The sequence below is a fragment of the Nycticebus coucang genome, chromosome 7 (assembly GCF_027406575.1).
Source record: "Nycticebus coucang isolate mNycCou1 chromosome 7, mNycCou1.pri, whole genome shotgun sequence".
Taxonomy (NCBI): Eukaryota; Metazoa; Chordata; class Mammalia; order Primates; family Lorisidae; genus Nycticebus; species Nycticebus coucang.
In genome coordinates this window covers 86,290,619-86,304,889 of record NC_069786.1, presented here as the reverse complement: position 1 = coordinate 86,304,889, position 14,271 = coordinate 86,290,619, and the positions used below count along the sequence as shown (strand labels likewise).

General features: G+C 38.4%; 1 protein-coding gene across 3 annotated transcripts in view; it reads right to left on the bottom strand.

Moving 5' to 3' along the window:
- The window catches only part of WDR75 (WD repeat domain 75), a 29,629-nt gene extending 21,480 nt beyond the window's left edge, over positions 1-8,149 (bottom strand). The window contains exons 1-4 of one of the 3 annotated variants that reach the window (XM_053597380.1): positions 7,787-8,149; positions 4,215-4,267; positions 2,662-2,802; positions 685-750 (exon numbers count right to left, since the gene is read on the bottom strand). In XM_053597380.1, the coding sequence (XP_053453355.1) occupies positions 685-750; positions 2,662-2,745 (150 nt within the window). In that variant the 5' untranslated portion in view covers positions 2,746-2,802; positions 4,215-4,267; positions 7,787-8,149. The remainder of the gene's footprint in view (positions 1-684; positions 751-2,661; positions 2,803-4,214; positions 4,268-7,786) is intronic. The other 2 variants (XM_053597379.1, XM_053597378.1) reach the window with 2 other exon arrangements.
- Between the last annotated feature and the right edge of the window lie 6,122 nt (positions 8,150-14,271).

The following is a 14,271-nucleotide window of genomic DNA, read 5'->3' as shown; positions in this document are numbered from 1 at the left end:
TTCCAGTTGAGTACATACAGCCCTCATTCTTTTTAGCAGTTGTATTGTATTGAATGAATATATCATAATTTCAACTGACATCAAGACTGTATTTAATTATTTTCCTACTAATAAACAAGATTGTAAGGACTACGCAGACCTATTACTTTAGTGACAAACTCTTACAGATGGGATTGCTGTAGCAAAATGGTTTCATTTATTTTCAATTTTATTCTTATTGATGGTGTACAAAAGCGCCTGTTTATCTCCACTTCATTGATCGCTAGAGTGTTTCAATCTGCAATTTGGCCTCCCTGATAAGGGAAAAATGCTGTGGCATTTGCCTTTATGTTTACTGGCTACCATGTTTATTTCTTTTTCTGTGAATTTGTATATTTCTACTTCATGCCAATTTTTCTACTAGGCTATTAGTTTTTCCTTACTGGTTTTTTGGGAATATTTTTGTATAGTACAGATAACATCTTTTATAAATATTTCCTCCCAGTTTTTTTTACTTGTCTTTTTATATTTAAAGTGTAAAATTTTTACACAGTCTAATTTATCTTTTTATAAATAGTGTATGAATTTCACAATTTGTTCGAGAAGTCTATTTAAAGATGAGGCTTTATAGAAGGAAACAGTATGTCCACCATTAAAGAATATTGTCATTTACTTTCACTTCAGGAAAACTTAAGATCCACATACCTTTATCAAAATGCCATCTACATAGTCCCACAGTTTAATTGTGCCATCAAAGGAACAAGAATACAGCTAAAGGGATAAAAATAGTACAAAATTGATTAAAAAATAGAAGTCTATTAAGATATCAAATAAATAATTAAGTGCTGATAAGAAGGCATTTTCTGTTCATTAATTCACGGTTAACCTTAACGAGGTGGAATCATTTCCTTATATTGCTTCTGCAAAACAGACAATCTTATCGCCCTCTGGAAGGAGCAGATCCATCCATTTTAAGTACTAACTAAAGCAGAGGGAGAACGTCAACCTTCTATTTTGGAAAGGAGACTGTAAGGTAGAGAGTTGTGAACTACACTCATGAACTTGTTGCTGCTTCTCTCAGAGCTCAGGCCCTTTTACTAACTGAACTGCTTTCAACTATGTCAGTATTAAAGGACAGGTGCTCAATAATTAGACAATGTCCCATTTAAAAATATTTCCCTCTATCAAGGATCAACACGTTCACAAAATACAAAGACACTATAACGCACTTAGATGCTCTGGAAATGTCAAAGTGCTATAACGACGATTTCTGGGCTCATCTCACTGAAGACTATAGCCGACAGGTTAGGACACTGGGCTGTGGACTACACTTTGGCAGCACCACAAGGCTTTAGTAACACACAGGTTTATTTTTGTCCCAGTGAACTTAATTTTACTAAGGTTACACTAGATTCTTTTTGTTAAGTGAAAATACTTTGCTTGAAATATTCATAAAGAATTTTAAGTTTTTTTAAAGAACGTGGCAATTTTAAGAGTTTTGCGAATAGAGACATGGATTCATTCCATCCAAGTCAAAGAATATATTAGGTAACAAATATACATCATAGTCAATGCATACAAGAATCACAAACACAGATTAGTAAAATATAGTAAGTCAGCACATAATCATTGCCCAAACAACGGTTAATATACAAACACTGTCACTCCTACATCCAGATGATCGCTGCCCTCCTAATCAAATCCACTAATAAAATTGTCCTCCTCTAACCTTATTAACTGTCAGTCATACAAAACAGATCTTTCATGCAATGCGTAGATGGCTTTTTGTTTTGCAATAAAACTTAGTAAGACAGAATTCACAAATTTCAATTTTAACAAAAGAAGATTTTTGTTATTAAAAAAACTGTTACCCAGTGCAATAAACTTTTGTCAAACACTCTAGAGGACAGCAAAGATAAAATCTGTGCTTGGACTCTATAACTCTCCAGAGATTCAACCTCTAAGGAATAGATCTACCAAATCAGTACCTTTGGTCAACATTTTCCAAAGTGTGTTCCAGAAATCAAAGGGCTCAGAGTTTAAATAATTTTGAGAAACACCAAATACTACGTATCCCTTTTGGATAATCACAATGTGTAAAGGAACCTGAGAAGACATACAAGTAAGAAATTCATTTAACTTTGCCTAACTCTGAATTTCAGACACTTATACAGACAATCTGTCTCAAGCAACACCTATTTGCATCCTGTGGAACAAATGGTTCACAGAATACCCTATGGGCAATGTACTTCTAGGCTCTGATCCTATTTATTTATTTATTTATTTTTTTTTTTTTGCAGACACAGAGTCTCACTTTATCGCCTTGGTAGAGTACCATGGCCTCACACAGCTCACAGCAACCTCCAACTCCTGGGCTTAGGTGATTCTTTTGCCTCAGCCTCCTGAGTAGGTGGGACTACAGGTGCCCGCCACAAAGGCCCGGCTATTTTTTTGTTGCAGTTTGGCTGGGGCCAGGTTTGAACCCGCCACCCTCGGTATATGGTGTGGGCGCCCTACCCACTGAGCCATAGGCACCACCCTCTGATCCTATTTAAATAATGAAAAACAAGTTAAAAAAATCCTGAATCAGAAAATCAACAAATATTTTTCTGTATCATAATGAAATTCAACTCAAATTTTTCTGTTGTGAACAAAGTCAACATTAAAACATTCAATTATAACCTGCTTGGCACCTGTAGGTGGTTGTTGGGGTTGAGCTGGATTCCAGTCACTAGATTTCTGTGTCCATGTAGGATGTGGACACATTCTTCTGTGGCTGTGCTATAAACTTTAACAAAGTCTCCGGAAACACAGAAAACATACCTGGAAAAAAAGAAAAAAATCAAGTTTCACATACTTCTTAGGCAGTACAATATTTTTATTGTCCATGATAAAAATAGTATCACGTAACACAGGTCTCTTTCAAAGTAGTATTTTGTGCTGTTTTAAGCCTATAGGGACATCTAAGACCGATAGGTTCACTAACTTAGAAGAGATGAATGAGGCTGATGTCCTATCTCTTACCTATCAATGGGCAGACACTGTAATAAAATCACCCTGCAAAGACTTAACCAACTTGCCTGATCACTAAATGGATGTAGACACTGTGCTACTTATTATCCATGGTTACCCTTCAGTGCTGCTGCCAAGAGCACTGTCCATTCATGTCCCTAATGGTTGGGGAACCAACCATTGGTTGTTTCACTGGGAATACCAGCTTACAAATGCAAAGTCAAAGCTCTAGTTGGTGAGGTCTGGGCTTCTCTTATATAAAAAAGTACAAAGACTTTATGCCAGTTTTTTTTTTTTTTCTTATTGCTGAAATGCTGGTTTTGCAGATTTGTAGATTTCTTCCATATAGCAGAGGATGCTAAGTTACAAAAGTGGAAAAGTTGGGGTAATATTTGTTTGACTACTTTCATATTATCATAGAACAAAGTTCAGAAATACAAATTTTCTAGTATCCTCTAAAGAAAAAATGTTTTCTCTATGCTTATTAAATAGTTAACAACAAGCTTCCCTTATCTAAGTTTCCTTAACTAAGTTTCACTTTGTCTGGTTTTAGTTACCCATGGTCAATCAGTCTGAAAATATTAAATGGAAAATGCCAGAAATACACAATTTGTAAGTTAAATTGCGTGCTGTTCTGAGCAGTGTGTAACATCTCTCAGGGTCCCACCTAGGACACGAATCACCCCTTTGTCAAGGGTATCCACTGGAGAAGCCACCTCCCAGTCACTTAGAAGTCATCTGTGTCTGACCGATAACTGGGCTTGTGTTCAAGTAACACTTATTTTACTTAATAAAGTCCGCAAAGAACAAGAGTAGTGATGCTGACATACTGTTATAATTGTTCTATTTTATCTTTATAATTATTATTATTTTTTTTTTGTAGAGACAGAGTCTCACTTTATGGCCCTTGGTAGAGTGCCGTGGCATCACACAGCTCACAGCAACCTCCAACTCCTGGGCTTAGGCGATTCTCTTGCCTCAGCCTCCCGAGTGGCTGGGACTACAGGCGCCCACCGCAACACCCGGCTATTTTTTGGTTGCAGTTTGGCCGGGGCCGGGTTTGAACCCGCCACCCTCGGTATATGGTGCCGGCGCCTTACCATCTGAGCCATAGGCGCCGCCCTATCTTTATAATTATTGATGTTATCTTTCACTGTGCCTAATTTGTAACTTACAGATATGCACGTACAGGAAAAAAAAATGGTGTATGAAGGGTTAAGTACCATGTGACATTCCAGGTATCCAGTGGGGGTCTTGAGGTCTTCAAACATATCCCCTGGGGACAAGGAAGCACTACTATACCAAAAAATATTTAAGTAAATCTGATGTTGACTGGGGCCACCATTACTCTGTTTTATCAACTCTAAAATACTTGATTTTTCACATGTTCACCTCTTTAAAATCAGGATGCATCTTATCATCAATGGAATCTTATAAGTGCTGTTAGCCAGGAAACTATCTAGTTAAAGTTCAAGAAAGTAAGCGCTATAAAGTGTTTGGGACATACGGCCTCCCCTCCATCCCTGTGAGCGCCTTGGCTCAGGGCCTTCACCTCTGCAGCCCTGACCATCCTTCAGGACTTTCTCCATTCTCCAGGCGTGGTCCTTCAGTTCAGTTTTCCTATCCATACCAACCAGACTAATTTTACAAATTTGAGTAAATCACTTCTGCAGATAAAAATAAATTTAAAAGCCTTCAATGTTTACTCAATTCCTTTAGGATATAATCCAAATTCCTAAGAGTTTTTGGTGGTTTGGCCCAGTGTGACTGGTACTACATTTTCCGTTGAACATTGTGCTCTCTGGAGTGAAGTGGTTCACAACTCCAACAATCTTCCAACCCCCAGAGCACCCCATCAGTCTCAAGAGGTCCTTTTGGCAGCGTTTCCTTGAGATTGTGGTGGCAAGGGGTACAGCTGGCCAAGAAAACTCCCCTGATTCCCATTTGCTCCCTTGTTCCTTAGTAGAAAACAATGGCCCCTAAAAGCAACTTTCTCCATTGTTTGTACCTCCTGTATCTGCACAGAACAAGTTTTCTTTCTGAGTACCTTTCATTTTCCAGGAGTAAGCTGTATATATTTTAACTTTTCTTTTGAAATAATTTTAGACTTACAAAAGCATTACAGAGTTCCTGTACAAGCTTCACCCTGCTTCCTTAAGGTCAGCACTTTACATGAACATAGTACATCCGTCAAAACTAAGAAATTAACATTGGTATGTAACTATTAATGACAAACTTTATCTACATTTTTTCAGTTTTTGCACTAACGTCTTTTTTATGCTCCAGAATCCAATCCAGCATACTATCGGTTGTCTTATCTCCTTAGAATCCTCCAATCTGTGACAGTTTTTCAGTCCTTCCTATTTTTCATGACTCGCCTTCAAAATTCAGCTTGGGGCATTTTCCTGGAAGCCTCCCCTCATCTTCTCATACCAGCTCAGCAGTCCTAGATCCAAGAAAATCTAGTGACCAAAAGTTAGGTTGCCCAAATACCAAAATTCTGTTGTTTTATTTACTATTTCAGCTTTCTTGATGAACATTTTGAGGTAAAATACAAAATTACCTTATTCCTCCTTGTATAAATAAGGTAGCCAACTCCTTGTGGTATCTATTAAATAATATTCAAATCTTTGATGAGTTCATTATAATCCTCTTTTAGAAAACAGTATTTGCTAGAGAAACGGCTTTAATTATTAGCTTTTATACATATAGATGACCCCCCCCTCACCTCAGCCAATCTCTAAATATTGATCAATTTCCCTAAACTTAAGTCCTGAATTTCTACCTATTACTAGCTATGTGCACTTGGTTGTTTTATAGGTACTATAAGCAGGCCCCAAACTGAACTTAAAATCTTCCCCTCCATTAATACTAATTGTGAAATCACTCCGAAATCCTACTTCTTTTCTCTACCTTCAGTATTATCTTAGTTTAGGCCACTGTGATTTCTGGCTTGGATGACAGCACTGATCTTCTACGCCCTGGTCTCTACTTTTCCAGACTCTTCTCCCACCATCTCCCATGTCCTATGTGATGATTATATTAACTTTACATACAAGGCCCAATCCCCCCAACTTTTAAGGTCCCCCAATTTTAATCTACTCCACTTGTGCACCAGGCCTCCCTGCAATATCACTGGGGAGGAAAATTCTTGCCAGTGTTGCCAAGATCCACTATTAGAGGGAAACTTCGACTACCTAACTCCCTCTTCTAGGCCGTCACTAAACTTTTGACTATACCAACCCACTCATCTCTAATTTCTCCAGTCTTTAACACATATCAGAGTTTTATGCAGTATTCTGAGTAATATTTTTGAAGAAGCACAATCATTTTATAACTTCTGTCCCCTTATTTAGAGAATTAAAAAAAAAAATAAACTCTTTCTTTGGACCAACCAAGTAGTAGTCAGGATGTCATCTCCTCAGCAAAATCCTGTAACCTTCTCAATTTGAAGTAATCACTCTGTCTCATGAGCTCCATCTACAGTGCCACAGTATGAAATATCTGTTACGAAGTACAACCTTCACTTACAGACTGTAAATTCCTTGAAGGTAGGGGGATCAATATTTGAATTATCTTAGTTTTTGTCATCTTGGCTTGTCATACATAATACAGATGACAAATATGTAAAAATGAATTGCCAGGCTGAGCAAATGAAACATACAGTGGATCTTATTATAAGGAATAAGGTGTAGAAACACTACAGTGGAGAAAGAAATTGGATATATGGATATGAGTTGAAAAGGCAGAACGCTGACAACCTCTTGAAGCCTCAGTTTCTTCCTCCAATTCATAAGACGAATGTCAACAAAGCCTTGTTTACTTGTAAAGACAAAAGGATTCAATTTTCTGTTGTTGTCAGTATGGTAATTTATGAAAACACCTTCAGTCATATATACATTCAAAAGCTATCTGCCACACATCCACATATAGGTATTTTGGGGTGATAGAAACTTTCATATGCTATCTCTATTCTTCCAAGACAGAAAGGGTTATTACCAAGCATTACTCTATCCATAGTAAGAAAAACTTTTCTTACTATAATGTGTCATTTCTTAGATGATTCTGACAATATAGCATTAATGATGACAGCTGATACATACTGAGCTATTTAGTAGCAACCATTGTATATGCTTTTTATATACTGAAGCATTTAATCCTCCCAATAACGGAAAGAGACGGTTTAGTAAATATTATCCCCATTATACAGATGAGTCAACTAAGGAAGAGACAAGAAAATTACAAAGGTTCCATAATGTGAGAATCGAGTTTTGAACCCAAGGTAGTATGGTTCCAGCTACAAAGAATTCTTGAGTAAAGAGACCAGGTATTAGCATGTTTCTGTTTCTCACAGCAGTTTTCATGCATAGCTACAAAAAGGCTGCCAATATGACTTTTTTGGGGGGTGGGGTGGATGGAGAAAGAGGAATATTTTTAAGTTTACGCATTCCAAAACATGATTCTGTATGCAACAGCAGGGAAGTCCTCGTGGTATTACAATGGCAGTGGTGTACACATCTATGCCTGGACCATTTTCCAGCAGCCTCATCTCAGAAAGATTACAGACACGTGGCCCAGCCCTTGGATCCCTCAATCTACCTGCAAGTAGGTAAACCGTTCAGGGAGGGCAAGGCGCACCCCAGCCTGCGGAGCTATAGCACCTCCCGCGTGTCCACTCCCGCAAAGCCCTGATCTGTCAGTGAGCGAGTCCGAATTCGCCTGACAGTTCTCCCCCTACCGTCCTCCTGGGACTCAAGCCCCTTCGCCCGGCTGACAATGCACGACGCGCCCATACTTAGAATCCGCAGAAAACACAGGTCTCCTGAAGTTTAACTCGCTGCCTCCACAACGAACCACGCGGAGACTCTCCTCCTCCACCATCTTCGCGCAGACGGAGGAAATCCCGATTGCGGGCCCCGCCCTGAACTTCCTCTACTGAGCTGGGTAAATAGACGAGTTTCCCAGGCCCGGGAAGCCACACACGGGCTCTCTAGGCGCGAGACTCTATGGTAGGACCCAGCGCCTGTGCCGCCATCTTCCGTTTAGGAAACATCAAACTAAGACATTTGTAAAAAAGGTAAAAGCAAAAGACACAGACACAGTGAATTTATATTATATACTGCTAAACAATTGTTTCATACACGTTTTCCCTTCTGCCTTGTCAATCTAACTTTCTTTTTCCGCTATTAGAGAAATGTGGCTTTCAAAGCGGCACGTGACCTACAGCCGCGCCCACTCCCCTGAAAGGCATCGCATTTCTTGTAACTCTTTTTCCGGCACTGCGAGATGACGCAAGCACTCGGCGCCAACTGGTGTTTTGGCCCCGTGGTTGCGTTTTTAGGTGGGAAGGTGGCGTTCTTCTTGTACAATTTTGCTTCTTTTATTAGTTGTTACTTTGTCCTTTTCCCTTCAGCATCGCTTGCATCCCTACAGAACCTTCACAGCTCTGACGGCTTTGCTTTCTCTTTGGACATCTGGTTTCCATTACGAGATTCTATGCGTCCTTCTTTCCCGCTTTCAGTACAGCTGCTCTGGCGGATCTGACATGCTGCCTCACTCCCGCCAGGTTAAGACCCTACCAGCTGCTCGCTGGTTTGCTAAGGGTTGTTTTGTGCGTGTTTCTTTAGTTTTAGCTTCTCCCATCAGTCGACAGAGCCTGTGGGTTAGAAAGCCTTGAACTCCGAGGATATTTAATTTTTTCCAGTATATTCTCTCTCTAGTTCCTTTTTTTATGGAGGTATGCCTTTTTCTTGGTACTGATATATTACGGGTGGCTACTTGATTCAGTCATTCTTTCAGTTAATTCGTGTATTCCTCTCTCTCTTATTTTGGCACTGAACTACCCTTAAGGATAAAGAGCTTGTTGAAATTTACGCAGAATTACCAGCGTCACAGTACCGTCATGTGCCGCCTGATGGTGATGTCTTGAAGATTATGTCTTCATTACAGTCAGTGATGGCCTGTAATCCATTATCAGCGGAAATCCACAGCAATCCCATACGATTATAATTCTGTATTTTGATAGGTTTAAATACACAAATACTGTGGTGTTAAAGTTACGTTAGGTAGCTAGCTAGATATGAGCAGGGTGGATGACTGTTAGGCTATTCTAGACTCGTGTGGGTCAGGCTGACCTGGGCTTTAGGACAATGAAGCTGATTAAGACCCTACAGGTGGGTTGTTATTGAGACCTTGCTGGTAGATTTTTAAAACCCTTGCGGCCAGCCTGCTATGAAAACAGTTAAATTAAGACCCTGGGAGACTTCAAAGAAAACCCCGAGGCTGCGCTTTCCGTGTTACCTGGTGGCTGGCCTGCTGTGCAGGTTATTAATAAATACTTCCTTTTTCTTGCTAAAACCTTAACTTGTTTTCTTCAATTATTTTGGCGAATACCTCGAGCCACCTCGCTACTCTAATAGTTGCCTACAGTATTCAGTATAGTAACATGCTGTTCAGTTGTGTTACCTAGGAGCAATGCTATACCATATAGCCCAGGTGTGTAGTAGGCTGTTACATCTGGATTTGTCACTCTATGATTGCACAGTGATGAAATTGCTTAATGATGCAATTCTCAGAAAATATCCCCATTGTGAAGCAACAGGGCTATTTATTATGTAAATTTATTCATTGTGGAGAAATACTACAATATTCACAAAGGCCAAGACGTAATCTTCAGACATCACCATAGCAAAAATTGGGGATAAAGTTACTTTTTACTGAGGAGTCTCACTTACTGGGAACTCTCAAAGCTTTATTATTTTGGGAGCTAGAACTAAACTCCCAAAGGGAGACATTTTGGTTAATCTCAAGCTGCAAAGGAACTTTCTTTTTATGATAGTAATATACTTTGTTATACTGGAAGGAGCACAAATTGTAAGGTTTTAAATATTTGTTTATTTTTATTTTTTTGAGACAGAGTCTAGCTGTTTCCCAGGCTAGAGTACAGTGGCATCATCACAGCTCATTGCAACCTCAAACTCCTGGGCTCAAGCATTCCTCTTGTTGTAGTCTTCCCGGTAGCAGGGGCTGCAGGTGCATGCTGCCATGCTCATATAATTTTTCTATTTTTCATAGAAACCAGGTCTTACTATCTTGTTCAGGCTAGTCTTGAACTCTGGGCCTCAAGCCATCCTCCAGCTTCAGACTCCCAAAGTGCCGAGATTACAGGCGTGAGCTATCATGTCTGGCCACGTGTCAGTTTTGATTCTGCATACTTTTTTTTGCTTAATCTCTTGATGTCTACACAATAAACCTCTTAAAGATTTTCTTGGATACTTTGCAATCTGATTATTCTTACTAGGACCTGAGCCAAGGAACAAAATAGATTTTATTCAATTTGATTTGGACTTCAGTTGTTTTTTACAATATGACAATTGTTGCTTTGGTTGTTAAAAAAAGAATTGATGCTGAGGCGGTGCCTGGTGTGCAAGGAGTAGGGTGCAGACCCCATATGCCGAGGGTGGCGGGTTCAAGCCCACCCCCAGCCAAAAACTGCAACAACAAAAGAGTTGATGCTGATGTGGACAAAATTTAGCTGGATTGATGAATTTATAGGAGGAAGATTATTTCTACACAGGGCTTTAATTTACTGAAGTGTCCAGATAGGTAAATCACTTGTATTTTGATTTTTTTACATGATGTGATAGGTGGAGGGGAATTGAGGCCAAGTGATAAGGGCCTTTCTGAGGCAGAGATTATAGCAGATAGTGGGCTGATGGAAAATCAGGAGAAAGAGAAACTTGACAACGTGAGAAAGTAGAAGAATTGCTAGATTAATTACAGACATAACCTTGTTTTACTGCACTTCACAGAAACCCATTTTTTCTTGTTTCTTTCTTTCTTTCTTTCTTTTTTTTTTTTTTTTTTTACAAATTGAAGGTTTGTGGCAACCCTACTTTGAACAAATCTTTTGGTGCAATTTTTCCAACAGCATCTTTTAACTTTGTATATTTTGTTTATTTTGGTAATTCTCATTTCACACTTTTTTATTATTATATTATGGTGATCGTTGATGTTATGATTTTTTTTTTTTAGTGTCATGAACTCTACTTCTTTAAGACGGTAAACTAAATAAATGTTATGTGTTTTCTGCCTACTCCAACTACTGGGCATTCTCCCATCTCTCTCCTGTGAGGCCCACCTGTTCCTTGAGACAGGGCAATATTAAAATTAGGCTAATTAGTAACCCCACAGTGGCCTCCAAGTGTTCAAGTGAAAGGAAGAGTTGCATGTCTCTTTCTTTAAATCAAAAGCTAGATATGGTTTAAGCTTAATGAGAAAGGCATGTCAAAAGCAAGATAGGTTGAAAGCTAGGCCTCTTGTGCCAAATAGCCAAGTTGTGGATGCAAAGAAAACGTTCCTGAAAGAAATTAAAAATGATACATTAGCACACAAATGATAAGAAAGCAGAATAGCCTTATTACTGATATGGAGAGAGCTTTAGTGGTCTGAATAGATAATCAAGTAGGCCACAACATTCCCTCAAGGCAGAGCCTAATCCAAAGCAAGGCACTAATTCTCTTTAATTATATAAAGGCTGAGAGAGGTGAAGAAGCTGCAGAAGAAAAATTTAAAGTTAGTAGAGGTTGCTTGAGGGTTAAGGAAAGAATACATCTCCATGACATAGAAGTGCACGGTGAAGCAGCAAATGCCGATGTAGATGCTACAGCAAGTTATCCAGAAGATCTAGTTAAGATCATTGATGAAGGTGGCTATACTAAGCAGATTTTCTAGATAGAAAAAAACAGTCTTTTATTAGAAAAAGATGCTAGGACTTTAATATATAAAGAGAATTCAATGCCTATCTTCAGAGCTTCCAAAGATAGGCTGACTCTCTTGTTAAAAGACTAATGCCACTGAAAACTGATGAAACCATTGCTCATTTGCCATTGTGAAAATTCCAAGGCCCTTAAGAATTATGCTAAATCTGGCTCCGTGCCTGTAGCTCAGCAGCTAGGGCATCAGCCACATACACCGGAACTGGGGGGTTCAGATCCAGCCCGCCCTGCCAAACAGCATTGACAACTAACCAAAAAATAACTGGACATTATGGCGGGTGCCAATAGTCCCAGTCCCAGCTACTTGGGAGGCTGAGGCAAGAGAATTGCTTAAACCCAAGAGTTGGAGGTTGCTGTGAGCTGTGACGCCACAGCACTCTACCCAGGGCGACATAGTGAGACTCTGTCTCCAAAAAAAAAAAAGAATTATGCTAAATCTATTCTGCTTGTGCTTTATGAGTGAACAACAAAAAGACCAGATGACAACACATGTATTTACAGCTTGGTTTACTGAATTTTTTTTTAATTGTTACTGGAAGTCTGTTTTTAATTTCAGAATATAATGGGTGCACAAGTTTTGGTTACAAACTTTGCTTTGTACAGATGTTGAACGTTTTTATATGTTTATTGGCCATTAGTCTATCTTTTGAAAAGCTTCTGTTCATGTCTTTTGGCTACCTTATTTTTGGGTTCTTTGATTTATTTTTGCTGATTTTCTTGAGTTCTTTGTACAAGCAGATTCTAGTTATTAGCCCTTTATCAGATGTATAGCATGCAAGTATTTTCTCCTATTTTGTGGGTTGTCTGTTCACTCTATTGATTGTTTCCTTGGCTATGCAGAAGGGGTTGTTTTTTTTTTTTTAATTTAATGAAGTCCCATTTGTTAATTTTTGCTGTTGTGGTTTCCTTTGGGATCTTTATAAATTCTTAGCCTAGGCTGATATCTATGAGTTTTTCCTAACATTTTCTTTTAGAAACCTTACAGTTTCATGCCTTAGGTTTAAGTCTGTTATGTATCATGAATTTTTTGTGACTGGTAAGAGGTAAGGATCCTGTTTCCATCTTTTATATGTGGCTATCCAATTTTCTTCACATCTTTTATTGAATAGAGGTTCTTTTTGCCAGTGTATGTTGTCTGCTTTGTCAAAGATCAGATGGGAATGTGAGGATGGTTTTATAGCTGGGTTCTCTGTTTTCTTCCATAGGTCTATGTCTCTGTTTTTTGTGCCTGTACCATGTTGTTTTGTTATTATAGCCTTAGAGTACAGCTTGAAGTCTGGCAAAGTGATGCGTTCCTATTTTTTTTTTTTTTTAAAGGTTGCTTTGGCTGTTTGGGCTCTACTCTGGTTCCAAACAAACTGTAGAATTATTTTTCTACATTTTCAAATAATAATGGGGGTAGTTTACTTTGGGTAGTGCAGATATTTTAAGAACATTGATTCTGCTGATCTACAAGCATGATGTGTTTTTCCATCTGTTTACATCCTCTGTGATTTCATAGTTTTTCTTGCAGAGGTGTTTCACTTCCTGGGTTAAATAGTTCTCCTTGCAGAGGTCTTTTACCACCTTTGTTAAATATATTCCTAGATATTTTATTTTCTTTGTTGCTATTGTGAAAGGTATTGTGTCTTTGACTTAATTTTGGTGTTGTTGTTGATGTATAGAATATTTTGTGTACATTGACTTTGTAACCTGAGACTTTGCTGAATTTATTTATCAATTTCAAGCATCGCTTGGCAGAATCTTTGGAGTTTTCTGAGACTCCATCTTTAAAACAACTGTGAGATTTTACTTTTGGTTGTTTTATACTTGTGATTATTAATTGTTCTGATTGGCATATAGAGCAAGTTTAAGGATTTCTTGCAAGGTAGGTCTAATGGTGACAAATTCCTTTCATGTTTGCTTGTTTGAGAAGAACTTTATTTCTCCTTCATTTATGAGGCTTAGTTTTATGGAATACAAAATTCTTGATTGACCATTCTTCTGTTTAAGTAGGCTAAAAATAGGACCTCATTCCCTTCTAGCTTGTAAGGTTTTCACTGAGAACTCTGCCATTAGGTAAGTTTTCATTTGTAACTTACTTAATTCTTTAATTTCAAAGCTCATAGTATTTTCTCTTTCATTTTGACTTTGGTGAGTCCAATAACTATGTGCCTTGGTGGTGTCCTATTTGGAATGAATTTTCCAGAAGTTCATTTCAGATACAAGTTCTGATGCTCTTGTATCTGGATATCTAGATCTCAAGGAAGGTTAGGAAATTTTCCTCCATTATTCCTTTAAGTAAGTTTTTCATGCTTCTTGCTTTTTTTCCCCTTTTCCCTCAGGGATAGCTATAATTCTTAATGTTGGGCCATCTTACATAGTCCCATAATTCTCAAAGACATCTTTCATTCTTTTGATTATTTTTCTTCATTTTTGACTAACTGGATTAATTTGATAGCCTTGTCTTCAAACTTTGAAATTATTTCTTGTGCTTGGTCTAGTCTTGTTGAAACTTCCCATT